At 43.5% G+C, this 23,759-nt stretch overlaps 1 protein-coding gene and 1 pseudogene across 7 annotated transcripts in view; one reads left to right on the top strand and one right to left on the bottom strand.

Moving 5' to 3' along the window:
• Positions 1 to 23,759, top strand: part of PLXNA1 (plexin A1) — a 298,111-nt gene that overhangs the window by 177,680 nt on the left and 96,672 nt on the right. For all 6 annotated transcript variants that reach the window (XM_083418456.1, XM_083418455.1, XM_083418458.1 and 3 more), the window contains exons 9-10: positions 5,556 to 5,670; positions 20,695 to 20,895. In XM_083418456.1, coding sequence (XP_083274582.1) covers positions 5,556 to 5,670; positions 20,695 to 20,895 — 316 coding nt within the window. The remainder of the gene's footprint in view (positions 1 to 5,555; positions 5,671 to 20,694; positions 20,896 to 23,759) is intronic.
• On the bottom strand, positions 18,536 to 19,608 carry LOC310667169 (mitochondrial inner membrane protease ATP23 homolog; annotated as a pseudogene). Its single transcript has one exon. The product of its transcript is annotated as a mitochondrial inner membrane protease ATP23 homolog (transcript).

Here is a 23,759-nt window from a genome sequence, read left to right as displayed (position 1 = left end):
AGCCTATTTTGACAGACACAAACCAAGTTTGAACGGGGGTGCATTTTCTCCTCTAGCGTTTAGTGTATTGTGGGAAAGGGCATTTCCTGTTTCCGCCATCAAGAACGATGTTTAGCCCGCAAGTAATGAGAGTAAATTGTGCTCACCCAAGGAAGTGAGAGTCTTGGAGCAGATGGTATCATGCTGCAAAACAACCTGCCACTGAAACATAAACAGACAGCAGTGACATATGGATATAGGGGATAAACCCCTCAAACAGGCTGTAAAGCCTTGGCTGAAACAAGTTAGTCTCATAACAGAAAACTGAAGAGCCTGCCTTCTTATTGTGCGCTGGATCTCACTGGATCCCTTTGAGGCGATAAACTGAGCTCAAAGTTGTTTTTCCTTTGAGCAGAGGCATGCTGTGCTCCAAGTTTGTTTGTTTTTACATTTATTTAAAAATATAATGATAAACTTTCAGAACAAATGACAGATATTAATTAGTGCAGCAGTGGTACCTGCATAGGACTACTGTCTGCTTAATGAGAGAGCCCCAACAGAAAGAGCTTCTCTTCATCATTTCAAAGATGGTAATATAGCTCTGAAGTCTAATTACCTCTGTATATGAAAGAGCTGACTGCATCTTTCTTCTTATCAGTAGGATATATCCTGTTTTTCACCTAGAATTATTCAGTCTTGTTGACTAAAGGGTATGACAGGGTTGAGATCATTTTGGTGCCGGGTGATGCATGTTCATTTTCACATGATTACCCTCTCAACCACATGAGGACCACGGTTGCATTAAGCCCAACCACATGGGTACAATTATTTCTTTATTATGGATTGTAGTCCATGCTAGCCCTACCCATTGATGTTAATAGGCATGACTAACTTAGCTTCATTAATTTCAGTGGGTCTGCTCTGAATAAAACTTGGCTGGATATAACCCTGTTTATATAGTGTTTCTAAAGTTGCATGCCCACAAAGCAGTTTATGATTATCTTTTTTTCCCTCTACACCCAGATAAATTGAATGATTCCAAGGATTGTTGCCAGTTCTTGTGGAGATCTCCAGATATAGTATTAAAGTTGCATGTTAATCCTTCCGTGAGGCAGTAGCATGCAGAGTTGAATGTGTGACGAATATGTTATTCATATTTTGAGGTGAACAAGTTGCCACCTCTTTCCCTGCAAAGAATGTGAGAATTCCAGTGATACTAACAGAATCTTGGCATTAAGATCAGTAGTTTTGATATATGGCATAATGCTAGGTACCCCATAGGTATTTTTCATTGTTCAGGACACTGCCAGTTGAAACTTAACTTTAAGATTTTGTCTCTGTTATCCTTGCCTGATCCTCACCATAGATTTCTGTTCTCATGGGTGACATGAAGCTTGTTTTCTGGCTGCTACAGATTTCCCTACTGGTCTGATGCTTAATCAAGGGACTATGCATTGGGGTTAACACTGGGACAAAGCACTAGGTTCTTGGGTAGCTCTGAATGGAAAGGCAGAGTACAGACTAACCAAAATAAATAAAGTAGATGTGAGACACAGATCCAGCCTTTTCTAATTACTGTTCATCCCTTGCCCCAGAGTTGGATGGTTCACTCTTTTTCCATATTTATTCTTCTTGACTTGTCTGCTAAACCAGGCAATGACAGTCTTTATTCAAAATGATGCAACTTGAGTTGATAATAGAAATACAAGGAGTTGCCTCGTACCAAGACAGACGTGTTCACCATCTAGCCCAACATACTGTACTCCAGCTCTCCAGAGGTCATTCCATCACCTAAAATCTTTGGGCTCTTTCTGCATTTTAAGTATGTGCTCTTCCTTTGTGCTATGGTCTGTCATCAAATAGTCTAGTTATTCTGATATTTTTCTCTGGTGATAAGCACATCCGTTTCATATACATGGAATACATGGATTGCATTAGGAGTGTCTCAATACATTTATTTGTGTGTACCACTAAAATGGCTTTTTTGGGGGGGGGGGTGAAGATGTGAATGAAACATGAAAATGATTTCCAGCAAGCAGCCTATTAATACTTTATGTGTGTTAGGCTATGAGAAGTTGCCATGAGTAGTTAATAGAGCATGAAACTCTAGAGCAAGAAGTTATTGGGTCACTGAGGTCCCAGAAGTAGATGTGGGAAAAGTGTGCTGCTGCTTTTTATTGGTGCTACAAGAGTATCACATACCTGCTTTTCTAGGTTTCACACAACCAAGTGTGGTGTGCATGTTTGATCAGAGCTGTGCTTGCTACATCCACAACTGGCAATTCAACTCATACTGATTTCACCACCACAAAGCTACATAAAGTGGACTGGGCACATTAGCTGTGGGCTGAGTTACAGTCAGGAGAAGCAGTCTTCTAGTTATTATTTTGTTGTTATAACAAAGAGGAAACCTGTCTAGCTATCCTGAATGACTGTGCCCTGGAACAGTGGGTCATGGAAGCAATCAGAGGGAGGCTGGTGACCTTGGATTTAATTTTAAATGGGGTCCAGGACCTGGAACTGTTGTTGAACCGACTGGGAACAGTGTCCACAGCGCGAAAGGGATCCTGGAAGCTACAGGCCACTTAGCTTAGCATCTGTTCCACGAAAGCTGGTGGAAAGCATTTAACGATAGAATTAACAAGTATATAGAAGAACAGGTCTTACTGAAACAAATCCAGCATGACTTCTTCAAGGGTAAGTCCTGCCACACTGACCTTTAAGAGTTATTTGGGAGAGTTTCAGAAAGCATACAGATAGAGGTGATCCGGTCAACACTGCGTAGTTAGACTTTCCAAAAGCTTGTGATAAAGCCCCTCACCAAAGACTCCTTGCTAAGCTTAGCAGTCATGGGAGAAGAGGAGGGGTCCTCTTAATGGACAGTAACTGGTTAAGGAACAGGAAGAGTAGGAGTAAACAGGAAGATCTCTCTCAATGGAGGGGGTATAAGAAGTGAAGCCTTCCAATGGTTGGTATTGTGAGCTGTGCTCTATCATTTGTTCGTGAATGGTCTAGTGTTAGGGATGAGCAGTGAGGTAATAAAGTTCCCCCACTACGTATTGTGGAAGGCAGTGAGACTATGTGATGACGATACAGCGAAGGGACAGGGGCAGCTAGTGTGGCCTTAACTACCCCCCCTTCACACAATTGTAATCACATTTGTTGTTGCTGTTATTTCATTTCATTTATGAATCGCTTCTTATTAAGTATCTTGAAGCAATTTCACAGTGCAGTAGAAGCATGTATGAAACAAATTGCATGTATTGGAGCAGTTAAAACAATTGCATATATAAAAAACTATTTCATATCCAATACAGAGCAAAATACAGATAAAAATCTCCACTTAGAAGGCTTATTGAAAGAGGAAGGAGAATGCCCCAATAAGGGAGGTAGAGTCTGTCTGTCTGTCTGTCTGTCTCTCTTGTTTTTGTGTGGGAGAGGGAGAGATGAAGTTGTTTTGGGCTTAGCGGCAAAATCTTCTCCCACCACAATCAGGAAGAAGGCTATTTTTGCCTTAATAGCAAAACGGTGAAATCTCTGTTTGTCTCTATACAACTGAAAAGGGAAGAGCTCCTGAATCCAACTTCTCCAGTGTGAACAGCTGGAGCCCCAAAGGAGAAGACTTTGCCAAAAGTTGCCTTGCTGTTCCATGTTGGAGGAAAGGGGGTTGGTTAGATTGCTAACTTGTGTCTCAGCTGACATAGCCAATGATGCTGGTGCTTCAAACACTGCACAGTTCAAAACGTGGCCCTTCTTAGTATTTGCTGAGCAGGACCTTAAGAACTGAGGAAATGATGTTCAAGGTCAGAAACTAGAGAAAATGGGAGATAAACAAGGCATTGAAGGAGAAGACTGTATGTATCAGAACACCAGGAAAATACACGGATCAAAACTTGTGACCAGAGGGAAGGGAGGAACATGATACGCACACAAACAGTGTGAGTGGGTAGGAGAGGAAGTAAAAGAAGGGAGTTGCAGTATGTGGCTGCATAAGCATATGAAAGACATTTACAGTCCCAAAATGTTAATCTGACTCAAGCGTTTGCTCGCTGTATAAATTTCCTATGAATTACTCGACTTTAAGACTCAAGGATTTTGCTTCCCGCAATGGAGGACTTTTGTTTTTCCTTCTGTTCATTAAAATTGCCTTTCATGAATCCAAAAATAAAGCTCACAAAGTCTGTGATTCAACCCACATGCAAATGGATGGTGAGGAAAGGATCCTGGCGCTGCCAAGTTAGGAGGAGAGGTCACAGGGGGTGCACACTTGACCACATGGAATGCATTATGGGGCCTAATGTGGGAGGAGGAGAAGGCGGTTGGCACAGGGATTAAGGAATGAGAGCATTAAGCTGTGACGTTTGTAACGTTCTGTTTATGCAGGCGTAGGAGGCGGTGCCGCAGTCCTAGGGATGCTCTCATCTTTGATTCAATAGTGACCTCAGCTGCTCCTGCATGATGCTGAGGAGACAGTGCTGCAGGGTATGACATGGATGACCCAGTAGGGGACATCCAAATCTTTGATATTTCTCTCAGTTCCTCACTGTGGCTCTAAGGCAGGGGTGAGCAGAAGGTAGTACATGATATTCTGGTAGATTTCCGGGTGATTTGAAGGTTTCTGACTCACCGTTGTTTAACAATAGTAACAATTCGTGTGTGGGAAGTGTTTGTTTATGGTACTCGGAACAAATTTCTTGGCTCGGGATTCTCTAGTCCTAAGTGTGCATGCTTTGTACCTGGCTCCATTTGGTGGATCTGGGAGTTTTAGTCCCACAAAATTCTAGTCTGCCCTGTATCCTCCTGGCTCCACATTGTGGCTCATCCTGAACGTTTTGCTGGAAAAAACGTTGGGTGCTTTTAGAGAAATGCTTCTGGGCATCATAATGCTTATGGTATGGTATGTCCATATCCAAATACAGTGGTGCCCCGCAAGACGAATGCCTCGCAAGATGGAAAACCCGCTAGACGAAAGGGTTTTCCGTTTTTCGATGCGCTTCGCAGGATGAATTTCCCTATGGGCTTGCTTCGCAAGACGAAAATGTCTTGCGAGTCTTGAGATTTTTTTCCGCTCCCCACCCCCTTTTTCTAAGCCGCTAAACCGCTAATAGCCTTTTAGCAGCTAATCCGCTAATCCCTTAAGCCTTTAATAGCCGCTAATAGCCGCTAAACCGCTAATAGCGCTAATCCGCTAATCCGCTAATAGGGTTGCTTCGCAAGACGAAAAAACCGCTAGACGAAGAGACTCGCGGAACGAATTAATTTCGTCTTGCGAGGCACCACTGTACTTGTAAATCCACTCTTCAGCTCTGTAAAACCTTCTCTCCAACTGTGTTGGACAATGCAAGCTTTTCATTTCTCATCTTTGTCTAGTGTTCCCATGTACTGTTAAGCTGTCCCTGCCTCCGTCTTGCTCGTGAAACGTTGCACTGGACTTGGGGATAAATGCTCTCAATATTTATTGTACATGGAACTCTGGGGATCCTGTATCTTAAACAGCAACAGCAACGGAAGTATTGAATTGTTACATGGGATAGTTCCAGAAATATTTATGCTGATTTGACCTCTTTTTCTTGCAGTTGCCTGTCCTGTGTGAATGGATTCTTTCCTTGCCATTGGTGTAAATATCGTCATATTTGTACCCACAATGCCGCTGACTGTTCCTTTCTGGAAGGGCGTGTCAACATGTCTGAGGTAAGTTACCAAGACTGCCTTTGCAACTCTGTATTGTGGATCCTCTCGTTTCTCCCCCCATCCCTTTTTTCATAACAATGCTACATACAAAAAGACCTGTACCATTTAAAAGCATCTGATCCAAGGCCCAGGTAGTAAAAAATAACACCACCCTGTTTTGTACTGTGGTAATTTGTATATGGGGCTTTGTTCTGGGCATCACTGTTCAAAAATGTGGAAAATGATTTAAGAGAACCACAAGGGTAAGAGAGAATATAAAAGGCAGGTTATACGGGGAAAGTTGATTGCTTTTTTTGATTGCTTATTTACTTTCCATACTGCTTAATATATTAAAAGTATCTCCAAGTGACGTACAGAATACTGAAGCAACAATAGACATCTTAAACAAAATATTACAAATGCACAGTTACATATTAAAACATCACATTAATACAAAGTTACTGATATATCTCAGTCAGTATCAATTCATTTTCCTTCTCAGCCCCCTGGATTCTCACCCAGGGTCCAGACAAATGCTCAGCTCACCCACAGAAGTCTCACAATGAGAAAAGTTCCTGGAAACCATGACGATCACCCTAGTTTCTCACTCTGCACTTGCTTTTTATGGGCAGGTATCAAGGTGCATGCTACTTCCTCAGCTATGTCTCATTCAGCTGCACTCTCCACACCCAGTTCCAGGTGCAGCAGGTTTGTTGTGTTTCCCAGGGGGTCCAGAGGAGGGGAAGGTGTCTCCCTCCATTCACAGCTCTTTCTTCACCCTCTGTCCTCTCCTCCTCCTTCAGCTGCTTGAAGGACCTTAGTATGTTTAGCTATGGAACAAGATCGGAGAAAAGGCTTGGAGGTGTGGAAAAAAGTTAACAGGCTTCATTGGGGGAGAAAAAGAACAAATAATTGTTCATTCTGTCCACTTCTGTGAATTGTTCCGTCTGTGATAGTATAAGAAGTAATGGTTTAAAAGTATTTTGGCTAATCTTTAGGAAGACCTGCCTGGCTGAAATTCCACAGTGTAAGAAACTGTCTTGGAAACTTGGTGGAATTTTCTCCATTTTGAAGTTGTAAAGGAAAGGCTGGACAGGCATTTAGTGGAGCAAAAGAAGACAGACCTTAACCTACTCTCCATGTTAATCAAGCGTCTTGACCCTTTATGGAAGCAAGTCCCATTACTTCCCAATGCACTACTAAGTGTGCTTAGAATAGCATCACAAAACTTCCTTAAATCTGATACAGAGAACAGGTTAGCAAGTCACGTTGTGCCATTACTTGCATGAGCTGGAACGAACTTGGGCAAGCCTTGGGCTCACACGTCACATAACCTTACTCCTAGCACCAACTCTTTTTACTTGCTACATGGTTGAGAGGAGAGCTTTCAGCAGTGTGGCTTTAGTTTCAGTTAATCTTAGTGCGCTGTTGCCTGTGAACCAAGAGTCATGGTTTATAACAAACTCTAGTTAGTTTAGCAAGCCAGCTTCACAATTCATGGTTTGAAGTTATCTTGCTTTGAAACTGTTCAGAGTTTGTTATGAACCAGAATACCTTGTTCACATGCAATGATGAGCCAAAATTCATTGAAAATGAAAGTACAGTGGAACCTTGGTTCTTGAACCCTTTAGTTGATGAAGAAATCAGCTCCCGAACACTGAAAACCCAAAAGTAAATGTTCCGGCTTTTGAACTTTTTTTGGAAGTCGAACGTCCAATGTGGCTGTCAGCTATTGTTTCTGGGGAGCCTGCACCAATTGGAAGCTGCTCCTTCTTTCGTTTTCAAACATTTCGGGAATTGAATGGACTTCCAAAATGAATTAAGTTTGAGAACCAAGGTTCCACTGTAAATGCTGCCAGGGGCCTCCTGCTCTCCACATGAAAGGAGAAGGGAGAGTGTATGAGCCCAAGACTCATTCTAGCTGTAAACTATGGTTTGTCATACTGGTGACATACTTGCAGTCCCTGGTCCAGATATGGCCCCTAAGGCCTCCCAAGACATTTTGCTTTCAGTGGCGGTAACAAAAATTAAAGGCATAATGAGAGCAATACAGGGCATGTAACTGTCAGTGGCTGGGCTTTGTAGGGATTACAAAGGGCCCTACAGTTTTCTAGGGTCTCTGCATTGAGCTGTTGCTGCTTTCTGCTGCAACAAATGCTTCTGGAGCTCTTGGAGATTTCTGTAAGTGCTTGGATGATATCACTGCTATGAGCATCACTGAGGACAGTGTTATGCAGAGGTTCTCAATGGTGCATTAGTAAGGAAGGTGCCGTTTTCCTCCTCATGACTCTCAGCCCAGGACCATGATGGGGAGGAAATTTGAACAATGGTCACCAGTGAGAGGGAGAGCTGCAACACAGTGAAATGGGGGAGGTGTTGTCACCTCATGGAGAGGCTTTTAAGCTTCAAACCCAAAGGCTGATGTTCAGAGAAAGAGGAGAATTTCAGTTCAAAGGTAGTAGAACAGGGCCCCTACAGATGGTGCTTTATAAAGGGAATTGTAGACTATCAATTGTACTGAAGTGGTTGCCATTCCACCCTTCTCCTTATGCCCCAGGCAGGGGGAGCAATGACAATTAATTCATTAATGTTTAAAGGTGGTGCTGTGGGGGAGAATAATAATTGCTACAGACCATTAAAGTCAAGCAGTATTAGTTTTTGGTGACTGTAACAAACCATACCAGGGCAATGAATTAATTTCAATTAATGTTTTAAACATTAATTCCAGTTAATCATATGCATTAATAAGATTTTCAAGCTGGCCTCAGTCATGTGCACTTTACACTTCAGCCACACCAACTTGGGCAAGTGGTCCCCAGAAGGTTTGCAGTGGGACGGCGAGGCCCTTGGACTGGAAACGTTAGCCAGGCTGTTCAGAAGATAAGGGCCTGGCTTGTGAGACCTTTGTATGGCGGGATGCTCTGGAAACTTCAGTGGAGAGAGATCCTTCCACACCAAGAGGATTTTGCTTCTTCACCCTTTTTTGATTTACCCTGGTTGCACAGTCAGTCTGCAAGCCATTAAGAGAGAAGCCTGCGGGCCAGAATGTCTGTTTCAGATAGGTCACTGTTGCACTCACTGGGGTCCTTCCTTCCTCTTCCTGTCTTATCTTTATTAGTCTGTCATTTCAGTCCTCAGGCACATCTTTAACTCCTTCTTTGCTGCATTGATTGAGTGTTCCTCCAGTAAATCCGAGTTATGATTGCGATAGATTTTTCAATTGTTTTCTAAGCTACCTTGCAGGTGAGACACATGGAGATTTCCACAGTATATATAGTGAATCCTCCAGTGTCCTTAAGGATGACTTTAATGTAAGAGCCGAGGAAACTAGCCATTTCCTAAAATGCATACTTTATTTCATTTCTGATTTGGTTCATGTGATGTGGAGTTTGAATTGTCAAGGAGAATCAGTGATTCCAAGGGACAGATCACCTGCCCTGCAGAAATGAGCATTTGTATCCTGAGTGTCAATTCTTAGAGGCAAGGACAGAGTTTCGCTTTTAGATTGCAAAGGAGCAAGGAGTGCTAAAATAATACAGTGCACTGGCTAATGAACTCAGGACAACAGAACAATCTCACTGTGTGCCTTTTTGTTGCAATGAGGTTTTTTTAAGACAATGTAATGTAATGTAATGCATCCTCCCAATAAAGTAACCAGTTACAGGCTTTTCTTACATTTGCTCTGGAGGATTACACATTTTGAAGATTCCTTGTATAGCAGCAATTCTTGTTATTCCACAGTGGCTAGTTGTCTATCTAGCTACTATGAGCTGGGTGAGTAGTGAAGGCAGGGGCTGTCAACTCTGTACAGTGTGACATCCCATGTTGAAAGAAAATAACTCCCCAGGAATGAGGTATAATTTGAGGTAGAGTAGTTCCGGAGTCTGTTTTCAATTCCAGTGTTTAGTTCTTGGAAAGAATGAAGTTAGAAAGAGAAGTAAAAAAGAGAATTGTTTCTAACATGTACAGAGTTCCTTTCTGTCACCACTTGCTGACCACAGCCAGCCTCATATGTTTAGGATCAGGGTGACACTTACAAGTATTCTGAGACAGACTTAAACCCCAGTTTGTAATTATTTTGGAAATTAAAGACATTCTGTGAACACCTGCTGAATGTTTTAGTTAAATTCTACTGCCTGTCCAAAACAGTTCCATCCATCCTTCTACTTGGTTGATTATCTCAGGGGCTTTTGCCTTTTTGGGAAGGCATCATCATCATCATTATCATCATTATGAGCATTTAAATAAAATGAAGTTGTAGAGGGCTCTCTAAAATATAGTTGAATGCATATAGAGAACTTTGGTGCATTTGGAGTCAAAGGTGATCTGGTAGAGAGCTCTGATCAACTTATCAGGGCTTAATTTTTAATCATATTGCTGCTGGAGATAAAGTCTTCCTAGAAGGCAGGCCTCGTTCCCCTCTGATTCTAGACATGTGGGCACTGGGGTTAATAACTGAACAATGAGTGAAATGTATGTTTTCATACAATTCATACAATGAGTTTCATGTGAAGAGCATAGATTCATGTATGATATTATGTTCTCCACATGTTCTAGTGACGAATCATGGCACTGAGAACATACCTGAGAGTTAAGCCTTAGCCAAACCTGGCTCAAGGCAAGTGCCATGTTATAGTTGTTTCATTAAAGGGTAGCATGGTACTTGATCATAACAGGCATTTGTAGCTAATTTAGATATGTTACTATTCTGATTGTGAGATCTGCTTTCAAATTGGAGGCTAAATCTAAAATGGTGGTTGATGAGACATGTTGAAACATGAAACACTCTGTCTAGAGAAAGTAGTTCATAGCTACCTGTGATGCTCAGAACTGTTTCACTTAGAGGTTAGGGTGTGTTAAATATATGACCCCAACCAAGATGTACAAAGGGGGAACTATGGACAAAGAGAGGATGCAGGATGGATTTGCAGAGCCTTGATGTCAACAACTGCAGCTGCAGTTAGGTGACCTTTCAGACACCTTCTTTTGGTGGTTCCAAAGGCCACTATGTGATGTCCCTGATAAACGACAGGGCTATTTTTGTGGTTTCTGCCTTGTAAATTATCACCTTCCTTCATAGGTTAGGCAGCATGCACTATTTCAAACAGTTTCCTGCCTTTTGTGGGGTGGGATGAGGGGAGAAAAACCACCCCTTAGTTTCATTGAACCAAGGGCAAACTGAGAACACGTAGCTATGTTGCCATCCGGCAAACCGTATTTGGAAAATACTGAAATTCATATCTAACTCCTATTGTGAAAATGAGTGTGCCCTTGGCAGGCTCAGATGACCATAAAATCCACCTCTGCCTCCACAGAAAGCACTATGGACAGACCATAAACAGTGGCACAGTATCTTAAGAGGCATTTTGCTATTCAGCCCTGTCAGCAGAATGCAAAAGGACTTGTGTTCTTCAAAAGGACTTGGTGGGTCACAAAGGACTCCTGTGTCTAATCCCTAGAGAGCTCACACCACTCTGTGGCTCTTGCCCTTTAAGATGCCAGCAGACCTCGCTGCCGCCGTTCTGTTTCTTTTTTGCCGCAGCAGAGAAATAAGGACGCCCTTCTAGATTGTGTGTGTCAGAATACAGATTGAAACCATTTGGAAGCAATTGCCCTCCACTCTGGTGGAGGGAGCCGTTATAAGTCAGGAGTGGGGAAACCATTTTCAGCCCAAGGGCCACATTTGCTTCTGGGAAACCTTTTGAGGGCCACATTCCAGTGGTGGTGGGTGGAGCTAGAGGCAAAAGTAGGTGGAACATTTGATGCAAATGTTACCATTGTGTAGTAGGCTAGTACCTACACACACTTACACATCCCTCTCTAACCATACAAGCAACAGGAACAACCAGAATTCAGAAACATCCTAGCCCGACAAAAACACAGTGTGTGTGTGTGTGTGTGTGTGTGTGTGTGTGAAGCAGGACCAGTGAGAGACTTCCAAGGACCAGGTTTAACCTGCTGGTTGAAGGTTTATAACCCACAGTTTATAAAGTGAGTTTTTTTTAAAAAATGGATCTTGTTGATCCCACTAAGTGACAAAGAAATCTAGGTGACACACTTGGCAATTCAAGCAAAGGAAACCCCTCTTCTCTTCCCAGTAAGCAAAACTTCACAATTCAGCACAGAGATGGGAAACCCATGGCCCTCCAGATATGACTGGACTCCCAACCCCCATCAACCACAGACAGCATGGCCAGGGATGATGGCAGCTTGTAATCAAACCACATATGGAAGGCCACAGTTTCTCCACAGTGGATCTAACATCTTGACCAGAATGAAATGGAGAAAGGTTGCATTCTACTAACTTGGCATGTTTCACTGGCTGCCTAAAAGTACCCCCTTTCCCTTTTCTCTGGGCTTACAGAATACATTATGCTACCACAACTGCCCTTCCCTCATTTGTAAGCATTTCCCAGCTGTCCTGTTATATTTAAAGGAGGTGGGGGGGGGGGGAGAGGTTATGACCCCTGAAGAAATCTAAAGAAGGCCAAATGCCCATTAGTACCAATAGAAATGAATGCTCCTAAATAGCCGTTTGGCTAAAGACATTTCAACAGAATCTTCTTCAGTGCCTGATACTTCTATTTAAAAATAAAACAACTTTTTGTCATATAGATATACTATAGTTCTTAACCTTAACTCTTATTTTTTATAAGCTGAGCACCTTCAAGGATAAGCTAAAACATTTAAGTTATTTTGGGTCCATAAATGCCAGTTCCCACCTTTTAATAGGTACTCGTCTTTCCTTTCTCTGAGAAGTTTGAGTCCGGTCTCATCAACGCTTGGCCACAGACCCTTCTTGGAGTTTCATAAAAAGAGCACCTCTGAACACACCCAGAACTCTTTCCCCTCACTGCACCAGAACCTCACAGTTCTGCCAGTGAGGTTTGAGTCCTTCTATCTCATTTTTTAAAAATGTGTGTATCAGCAGCTACATCTCTCATCTTTCTCCTCAGACCTCCTCCTTCAGTCTGCCCTAAACTCCTTTGCACTTTTTAATCTCATTTTAAACCTTTCCAGCCATTCTGCATTCTCATAGCTAACACATATTCCTCTCTGGCTTTGAGTACGAAGCAGTCATGTCCTTTGGGCTCTGCCTCATATTAGCTCCTAGCACTTGTTTGTTTTGGGTCCTCTGCTTTCATGGATTACTCTGGACAAGGCGTTTTGTGCTGTGCTGCGCTACAGCCAGCTTGACAGCTCCCGTGTTGCATTAGATGAATCCCGCTCTAATCTTTTGCTGTGAGTGCTGGCATAGCGGAGGTGCCCTCAGCTGTATTTTTCACTTCCTTCTCTCCCTGTGTCATTTCCCACTGTGACTCCTGTCTCGCAGCCCCTCCAGGCTGATGAGTGTCGGGCTCCACATCGAAGAGGTCGAGCTTCCAGCAACGAACAATTAATTCCCCTCCACCCCACCCTTTATCATCTCTGGGAGTTTGGGCCCTCCAGGAAAAGGAACCATGGGAGATTGGCAGTTACTCATCCAGCACCCAGCCACCAGCAGCACAATTTCTTTTGCAAGGGCTGCTTACGTGGGAGGAAAGAGGGATTTATCTTATTTACGACGGGTCAAACTCTGTCAACTGTTATTAAAGGCAGAAGCTGTTGCTGGTGAGCCTGATCCTGTTGACCTGGGAAGAAATGGATGAGCAAGGCAAGCGGGGCATCCCTTTGTACCCCCAAGAGCTGAAGGAGTAAGCTTGAGGAACAAGCAGACACTCATCAGTATGGAGACTCCAATGTCTGTAAACTGTGAGACCAAAAGGCTGTGAAACGAAAGACTTTGAAAAGCCCTTAGCCTTGAATGGCATATAAAAAAAAAGAAAACGCCATTAAGCATTTATGTTTCTTTTACTCTGCCCATGTTGATGAGCGTTCATATTTATTGGCTGCTGGATGTGGAGTACCTGAAACAGGAAGGGGAGTCACAGCTAGCAGGAGTGGCATAGTGTCACATTTTTAAGCAGTTTGTAAGAGCTGTTGGCGGCATCCTTCCCCTAAAAAAGAAAAGAAAAAGCCAAATCCTTACTCCTGTCCCTTCAGGGAATGGGGAAAGGGGCCATAGCTGTATCCACAGGGTACAGGCATACAAAAGGGGATGCGTTGGGATATATAGCTATATAGAGAGGTGAATGGTATGTTGTTGTTGTTTAGTCATTTAGTCGTGTCCGACTCTTCATGACCTCATGGACCAGAACACGCCAGGCACTCCTGTCTTCCAAGGTATAGCGAATATTGTGAATGGTAGTAGTAGTGAGTGGTATAGTGGCATGCAAAAACAAGCAGGTGTAACTGCTTGGAAGAACATATATGGTGATTTAATCCTTTTTCTTCTAAGCTGGGGCAGCATGTATGGCCCAAGTCTTTCAAAAAGACTCAACTCAGGGACGAAATAGCAAGCAAGCAAGCAGCCTTGGCAGATGTAATTCTAAACCTTATGTGGCTGAAGCAGTGATCAGTGCATGACTGTGGCTGTATGCACATTACCATTTACTCTGAATCCAGTGTGCTCCCACTGCTGGTTGGGGAAGCGGTGTTCACACACATCTATCCTTCATCTGTCCTGTTTTTTCTTGAGAAATACTGCATTTTGATGTGTTTCCCCCTAAAACAACTCTGATCCAAGTTGAGAAAAAGCACAACCTAGCTGTGTTTTAAGCTGTGAACACCTTATGTCTGCTCATGCTCAGCTGAACTTGCCCAATGGGCAGCGGGGTGGGAGTAACAGCCTGATCACCTCCATTGTCTTTAACAGAAGTGTGATATGCAGCAATCAGCAGCTGAAGATTTTCATCACATTGTGTTAAATTTTTATTCCTCCTCAGCCAATTGCATGATGTTTGGAGAAGCCTCCTCCGAACCTGCTTCCTTCCTCTTTGGATACTGCCTCTGCGCTTCTTGGTTTGGAGGGAAGCAGAACAGACAAAATGCCATTGGACTTGATGTTCTTATTGGCCCACTGCTCTGGGTGGAACAAACAGGCCTTGGCTTTTACTCAGCTTGTTTTCATGTGGCTTCCACAGAGAAGTGGTTAAAGAGGGACCTCTGAATGTGGTGAGGATGCCAACACACTCCCCTTTTCAGTGCCTCCTGCTTACGTTTTGGGATGGGCTGGGGCCAGAGATGCATCCTACCCTTTGCATCCTACTATTCTTTTCTGCATGTTAGATTAATCCTTGGAGCTATTTTAGGCAAGCCTTGGTCTGCCTAAATTGCAAGCTTGTCTGTGTCTTGTGGGTTTTGGCCAGACAGGTGTAATGGAAAAATCCTTTAGTGCAGCGCCCACACAGGCTGTTAACCCATTTTTTTAATAGTTTCTCATTCATTGTCTCTCAAATTTCTGCTGGGAACAAAAACAGATAGCAAGCAGCAGTACGTAGAAGGTTTTTCTTGCTGCCTATGGGAAAGTTAAAACATGCTCATGTGAAGTCATCCAGGAACGTTCTTCTTCATTTCCTAATTCCACAGATTCTTCATTTTTAAAAATAATTGCTGTTCTGTACTGAATTTCCCAAATTTCAATTTTTTTAAAAAATTAAGACTTTTGCATGACAACGGAATGTGATTGGCTATTATAGCAAAATGATCTCCTAATTAAAAGCATGATTTGAGGAGGTTGAAAGTAGGGTGGGGGAGTGTTTGATGTTGAATAGATGAGCACGTGCTTTGAAGGCAGATGCTTACTGTGGAGAATTTCACCACTGAGTCTGTTCAGCTCTCCTTTACTCTGGTTCCCCCCATAGGTGAGCAGTGGAGAGCACAATCCTATGCATGTATCTGAGGCAAGCCTCTTATTGGTTCACTGGCGCTGACTCCCTTGTAAATTTACATAAGATTGCAGCCTGAAAGTTCCTATCATTCAATCACAATTTTGGAATAATGGATTTCATGGGTTGTGCTTAACTAACATTTACTCAAAATAGGCCCATTAATAGCCATTACTAGCTTAGGTCTGTTAGGTCTACTCTGAGTAAATATTAGTATTCAGAAGCCTATTATGCAAGTTAACTGAGCTCATTCGCATGTTTTCACTTACAGAAATTTTGGCAAGGGTTTTGATTGTGGACAAGAAATGTAAGAGTTGTTTGGCATTATTTAGCAATAAGGGAAAGACAGGGGATGCTGAGCATGGGTAGAGAACTCTGATTCCTAAGGATACCTTTCCATGATCCCCTAAAAGGACACCCCACTTTTCACTTTTTAAAAATGTTCTTCTCTTGCAAACTCCTGTTCACTCAGAGATCTGTTAACCACAGACTCCAAAAGTTGTGGATTAGTTTTTTGCACAGGGCAGAGCCCTCCCATCTTCTCAGCTGTTTCACGCAGGTGCAATTTTGCTAAATCAGGGATGTCCTTTAAAATGAGGGACTTCCGAGAAGAGACCTCAGCAGATGTGATGTAGAGGCTTTCCTATTTATCTCTGAAATAATATGGCCTGACAGCTTGCTTTTCGAACTGGAGACTGGCATCCTATGCGCTCAGAATTAGTTCCAAATTCCGTTGCTTGCAGTATCCATGAACGTACATGCTGAAAATATGCAGACCTGGCTAAGGAGATGACAGACGTGTGGAGTATGGGTAAGGGAGCGTTCTCATTAGTCCTTGGAATTGGCTGCTCCGGAAGAGGGAACAGCTGGGAAAGGCCTGGCCAGTGTCAGAGCCATTTCTGCTGTGTAGCTCCCAGCCCAGCATCACGAGTGTGGAGCCATGAGACTCTTTAGGAAAGGCTCCTTAGCACCAGGTGTTTCCTGTTTTTGAGCGGGGCAAAATTGTTGCTGGATGACACACGGCTCCCTGTAGACGCCAAACATGTGACGTAGCAGGATTGAACAGGGTCTGTTTCAAAAAGCCAGTCAGCAAAATGTGTGCATGTTTTGGGAGAGAGGCTCTTAGCTCATGTCCTCCATTTGCCGTGCACCCACGTTTTGTGGTGTGTGCTGGGTGTGTGCTTTCAGGCACTCTGTGTTTTGGGCTATGGTATTTAGGTATGTGCACTTAATCTGTTTGCCCAGGACGCCCCAGAATTAGTGAATTTGAGGACAAAGAGCTATGTGGGTGTTATTTTCTGTATGTCAGTGAAATCATGGAATCTTGGGGGGAAAGTTGGTGCAACTCACCTTCTTGGAACCTCAAAACCCCAAGAGAACTTGAAACCTCAAGGTGTGGGTATGTATCTCCTGTACTGCTTTGACTTTGTGGTTTAATCCAGCGAGCAAAGCAAGTATTGTTCAAGGGTTAATGAGCTCCCATAAATAAGTTTGAGGTGTCCTGTTTTTGTGTAGTTGGAAACTGTTCCTGGAATAGACACACCCACTTCTGCTGTTCCTGCCTCTATTACAAGTTTGCTTACTGGAATTGGTGCTGGTAAGTTGGGCTGGGGGAAAGAGCTGGTCCGCCCCCTGTTGGAGTCTCTGGTGAATGTGTTTGCAGGCTCCTGAGCAAAGTTTCTGATCCTAGCGCTTCAAAACATGTTATTCTCCACCCTTTCCCTGTTATTTAAAGCAGGGATGCCTCCCCCCCCCCCCAGGCCCAGTTTGAATCACCTGGGGATTGCATCAGGCTATTGTTGCCAAAGTGGTACCCTCCTGGGATGCAGGGCTGTTTTCTTGCCTGGTCCTGTTTATTTTTATTCTCTCCCTGTGCTCTGCAACCTGGCTTTGGGGAGGTCAGGGTTGTCCTCTTGAGAGCAGCAAGGGATGCTGTAGAGAGTTTTATGTGTCTGCTTTGCTGGGGTGCTGAACAGCCACTCGCTGAAGGAGACTGCGAAGGTTATGCCATGACTCAGGTGCTAGCTGAGCTCTTGGCTGGGTCAGCAAATAAACCCAGCCTCTGTCAGGTGCAGCTGCAACCTTTCCATCATGCATGCCCCTTTGCCTCCAGAGATGGGGCTGATACAGCGATTGGTTGCCAGTGATTAGTGGGGACCTTGCAGATAAAGGAGCATGGGAGATACTAGTGAGTACGGTTAGCAGGGCTGGATGCTGCTCTGAGAAGTTCATCATGATTGATTATTGGCTTCATTGAAATCCTGGAGGTGATTTCTTTACACTAGGATAGGGCCAGTTTTCTAGGTCAGGCATGCTGAGAGAGCTGCAGTCAGAGCTATCATTTGGTTTGCAAGGCTTCATGAGCCAGCTTGGTGCTCTGCAGCTTGGGCTTGTTTACTTATTTATTATTTCAGTTTGTGTCCCTCCCCCCTTCGTCAAGTGCTGATGTCAGGGCAGGTCGCAGAATAAAGTAAGGATATCCATTAATTTCACAAAACAGTAAAATCGCATAAAACAGGGAAAGCATCAAATGAAAGCATCATGCAACAATGCAGAAAGCAATCCCTTTACAGCTGGCAAATTGATTCAATCCCCAACAAAGGCTGGAGTGAACATACACTTTTTTACCTGGTGCTGAAAAATAAGCAACAATGATGCCAATCACACTACAAGTGGAAGGGAATTTCACTTCTGAAGTGCTATCATCTCACCTGACAAAACACCCTTTCCCCTCTATCTGGAATGGCATGAGGACTTAAAATGGGGATAAAGGTAGTAGTAGTGGTGGTGGTAGTGGTAGTAGTAGTAGTAGTAGTAGTAGTAGTAGTAGTAATTGTATACCACCCTTCATTTGTAGATCTCGGGGTGGTTCACAAAATAAAAATACAGTATAAAAAACACACCAATATAAAAACAAAATAAAAACAAACCAAGAATCCCTCCCACAGCATATTTAAAAGGGCATCAGATGTTAATCAGCCCAAGGCCTGGTTGAAGAAGAACCTTTTCACCTGCCACCTAAAAATGTATAATGAAGGAGCCAGCTGAAGCTCCCTGGGGAGAACATTGCAGAAAATGAGCATTCTCTCTCTCTCTCTCTCTCTCTCTCTCTCTCTCTCTTTTTAATGAAACAGCATTTATTAAACCAAGGATGAGAACCAAAGCATTTGCAAAATTAATTTCCAGTAGAATACTCACATAAACTTTTATGTGTGTGGGGGGGGGCTGCTAAACCAATTTGTACACCAAACAAAACACAGAACAGGAATTCGACAACATGAATATTCTTTGTTGTTTGTGGACTTCTGGTTATCTTCACAATTAATCTTTTGAAAATTGTCCCCAAATGTTGTAGCTAGAAATGAAAAGTTTTTGGCTAAAATTTTGCATAGTACCGGTCACGGTTTTGGAAATCTCTATGTGCATATTTTGCATCTAATCTGCTGTGAGGCACTCTGTCAAACGGCTCGTGACCTCAATGGTTCAAACACGATTCAAAGACTTCATCCACAGCTTTCTCATCCATCTCTTTGCTGATGTTCCGAACAGCCAAGATGGAGCAAACAGCTCTGTATTTTACGCAGGTCTGCTGATGCTGCTTCAATCCAAATTTAAACCGGATTATTTCATTTAGGAGGGAGCAATCGCCACTAAGATTAACAGCTTGAATCTCTGAGCAAGCTAAATGCCTGATCTTATTGAACCAGTCCACATGTGCACGACAGTGATCAAAAGCATGGAGAAGCTCATGTGCAACCACTCTGGTCATATGAGACTGGTGATGAATATTGTTTTGGCACAGTTTGATTTGAAGAATCAAATCCTCCACTGACACACCCATCACACTCTTCACATGAGAAGTGTCGGTCTTTGAAAATAGTGCAGCCAGTATTCTTCATAGCATCAAGTAGCAGTTTAGCATTTGGACTGCTTTCCAGGGCGATCTGCAGCATCAGCTGGTGAAGACAGCCTTATAGAGCATGGACTGCTGCTTTTTACCGCCTCCATGGCTCCTCTTGGGAAACAGGCCATACCCAAAGTTGTCATCCCACTCTCCGCCGGAGCTGCGGCTCCCGGGATCCTGCGGCTGCTCCGGAGGAGGCATCTCAGAAGAGCCTCCTTCAGCCATTCAAACACGTCAGAAACAGCATGGCTTGGTAGGCCTCACCGGCCACTGTAGGTCACTCACCGTAGTGATCAAAAGGATCATTCTTGTGCTGCCGCCCTCAACCTCTTGTGGAGGAGGCCCACAAAGAAGGGCCTCAGTTGGGTATGGATAGGTTCATCATTCAGGTATTGTGGTCCTGAGCCATGTTAGCATCACTCCCAGTGCGCTAGGGTGCATTGGCTCTTCTTTTGATCTTCGTGCATTTAGTGCAGACATTTGAAGAGAGTTTCTGTGTGTGTTTGGTTGAAAACAGAAACCTTCTTTAGACCCCACACTCAACATTGTCACTATTGACTCAGGTGGTCCTATTGATGGGGTTTGTGTCCACACCTGCCCAATGACGTTATGACTGGGTGTATACCAATATTGCAATCTCCACTAACTTCTTCGTTCACTTAAGGCAGGACTTTATGCTTTAATCTGTTTTATGATCTGTATTATTATTTTTTATATGTGAATTATGTAGCTGCTTGGGTATGCTCTGAATGCAGACTCTGAAATAACAGTACAGAAGTATGAAAGGCTTTTGTGAATAACCTCTTCAGAAATACCTAGTGTTTACTTGAGTTCATCTGAACACAGCCATAATAGCGTATGAACTGTTTACATCTATTCTGAGGTCTGAATATAATGTTTACATAGACTGGGGAAACTGAGTGACAGATCACTTTTAACACAGCACTTACCATGGTTTGGAACTATGAAAGGGCTTGAGGAAGTTGGGCAGGTAGTCGTCTAATACTGTACATGAATTCCCTTTGGCAAGGTATATAGAAGGCAAGGTATATGAAGAGGAGATTAATTGACAGAGATTTTAGAACATCAGAATCTGAGGACAATCAACTGGAAGACTCATTAGCTAAGGTGGATTGATAGGAGCAAGAAGCTTCTATTGAGAATATATCTGATTGGTGGTCAGCCTTTAGCCAATTCTTATCACCTGGTTGAGGAGCATATTTTATGCGTGCTCAATTTATTCTTGCAGAATTCTTATGTGTGGGGTAAAGTCTTTGTGCTGTGTGCTACTTGAGGCTATGATCTGTGGCTAATCATGACAACCTGAATTTGAAGATCTTAATGCTGACTGTTTTTCCTCCACCTCTCTCGCAGGACTGCCCGCAGATCCTTCCATCTACCCAGATATATATCCCTGTGGGTGTGGTGAAGCCCATCACTTTGACTGCCAAAAACCTGCCACAGCCACAGTCTGGACAGCGCAATTACGAGTGCATCTTCCATATCCCTGGCACATCCCAGCGTGTCACTGCCCTGCGCTTTAACAGCACCAGCATCCAGTGCCAAAACACTTCGGTGAGTCTTTGGAATATAGTTATCTTTTGAGAAGGCTGCTTTGGGGAAACGCAGCAGAAATTCCCTGTTTGCCTCTTATGCACGTTTGGCCTCAACTGTGCATGTATCTGAGAGGAGATCACATGTTACCCTCTCTGCACAAAAGGTGTCCATTCTGGGTCTTCCCCTCCCATCACACAGCTCCTTTGGTGAAACGGCGCCCCAGTCATTCCCGTTGTTTCGTGCTGCTTCCTTGCTTTATTGGAATGTACGAAGTGTGTGTTCATGGCGCTCCTGTGGCCTTGGAAGCAGTCCTGATCCTCTTTCTGCCGTTGTGTTTATCCGCTTTCCTTTTTTCCTGTTTCTCTTTCTCTTCAGCTGTGTGAAATTGTTCTGTGCAGGATCAACATCCCCTCCTTCCTCCGCTGCTCTGCCAAAGCTACCCAAGGGGACTCTGCTATGTTTTATGAGCATTTCCAAAGAAATTTGCTTATGAAAGCCAGAGAAAGCTGCCTAGGCCTGAGCCAGCTTTGCTTGTGTCCCAGAGGAACTCCCATCCTTCTCTCTACTCTCCCACACTTGGGCTGATCCAACTTTGCAAACAGAATTTAGTCAATTCTGATTTATATCTGGCATTGTACACCTTCCCACATCCTCAAACACTTTCCCAGATTGTATTTCTCTCTCCCCCACCCCAACCCCAATTTCTGCTCTTCTGCTCATTCTGTTTTGCTTAATTCAGTCGATGCCACCCATCCCCTCACGAGCTGGTGCAATCCCTAGCCTGGATTCTCCGTAACAATACTGGATCTGTTTCCTCAGCTAGTCAATCTATAGTAGCTTGACAATCAGAATCTGTTTTAAAATGTTTCTGCCTACTACTTACAGAGCTCTGGCTATGTAATTCTGCCTTGCAACCATAGCCTCTCCAAAGGTCAGGGTGGCTGATGCGATGAGGCATTTCTGCAAAGTTTCCTTTCGCAGACTGGTGTCTCTGCACCTCACCGGGACAGTGTGGAGCTGGGGCTGGATGTGTAGTAGCACCGGTGAATATGCTGTATTGGCTCCAGTGGTTCCCTCTGACCTTGCCATCACGTAAACTGCAATCCTGGCGTCAGGAGGTTGGCTCCATGGCACTACCTGGCTGCTCCTGCCAGATGTACTTTCCTGCTGATAACCTCTTCCACTTTATCATAGCCACTGTGTTGAGAGGGGGAAGTTTGTTTCTCCTTGCAGTCAAGCCAGATCAGTGATCTAACCTGATAAACCTCAAGAAGTTCCACATGCCTTACATTAATGGATGAATTATTTGCACTACACTCTTAACATTAAAGACTAGCAGGTCTAAAGTCTTAATAGTCCTTTCATCTGCAGAGGCATGCCATTCCTTGGCTGACCCGCTGGGCTGTCTTCCAACCTCCACTCATTTGCATAAGAGTAGCCCCTCCTCCTCCAGCTTCCAGTTTAATCCTTTTAAACATTTCTTTTCTATCACTTGCACTGTGAAAGCTCATTTGCAGCCTGGTGTGAGCAGCATTCCATAAACTTCTGCCCTTAAGCAACATGAATGACATTGCAGAGTTATGGAAGAGCTAATGTTTGCTTGAAAAGGGATCTTTCCTCCCTCCCATTCGTGCCAAGGATTCTCTTGGCGCAAACCAAGGTTGAGAGATCTTGGAGAGCACCATTTCCCTCTTATGCTCTGGCAACATCCTTTTGCAAGTTTTGGGTGGGGGAGAGGAGAACTCTAGCAGGAAGCTTCTTTAGAAACACTAGTTCATATTTAGTTCCACATTATCTGATGTTGCCTCTGATGGGGAAACAGTGCAATTTGGAACAGTGGAGACTCAATGGTTCAGTAGACGGTAGAATCCAAAATGTTGTCCGGCTTTTTAAAAATGTAATTATGTATCCAGGAAGCTCAGGCAAAGCAGTAGGAAACAGAAGGACAAGAAAAGTCAAATTGTGAAATGAATGCTAAACTAGAAGTAGGGGTTGGAAATGAACAAATAATATTTGGGCTGGGAAAGAAAACACAGAACAAAAAAGGGGGAACACTGAAGTTATACTTTACAGAAAGGAGGATAATTTTTTTTTTTTTAAATCTAGCCTGTTGTTGACCTAGTGAATTCCAGGGTGCCGTGCAATATTTTTTTAAATGCCTGAGTAAATCAAAATGTCTTAACCTGACAATGAAAATGTTGTAGCATCAGCATCAGTAGAGCTTCCTTGCAGAGAGCATCAACACTGTCCCTTGAAATCTACACAATGTACTCGACCAACTAATGATTACTTGTAGAAGGGGGTCTTGTTTGAAGATCTTCATGCACAAGGATGCTAGGATGGGTAGACATGCTGCTTCAGATATTTGGGTCCCAAATTGTTTACAGCTTTGGAAGTCAGCACCAGCACCTTGAGTTGGTCATGGAAGCAAATAGGAAGCCAATGCAATGCATTGCTTTAATCGGCTAGTAAGTTTTGGAGACAATAGCTTTGGATTGGAAGTTATACCCCCATATGAAGGAGCATTCACACATCAGTAGAAGCCAGGGAAGAAGTACTAGTGACTCTAAATATTTTTCTCTCCTCCCTGCCACCCTTGCACCTGTTGAATTGCACCCTTAGATCCCCCAAATTATCATGTGTTACTCTTGATTCTTCTCTTATATAGGCAACATATGAATTAGGCCTGAGGAAACTCACATTCTGTCTTGGGAAAGCTTAAGCCAAGGCAAAAGAAAGTTTAAAAACCACAGGACTAAGCTGGGGTACGCTAATAGCCCTGTCTTAAATTGCTGGAATGAAGGAAACATCCATGATGGATGAAATGGAGGATGCGAGAGAGAGAGAGAGAACAGTCCTCCCTCACCTTTGCTTGTAAGGGC

The sequence above is a fragment of the Podarcis tiliguerta genome, assembly GCF_965153285.1.
Source record: "Podarcis tiliguerta genome assembly, chromosome: 2".
Classification (NCBI taxonomy): domain Eukaryota; kingdom Metazoa; phylum Chordata; class Lepidosauria; order Squamata; family Lacertidae; genus Podarcis; species Podarcis tiliguerta.
Note: the sequence above shows the minus strand (reverse complement) of the source record. Positions and strands in the feature narration are given on the sequence as shown.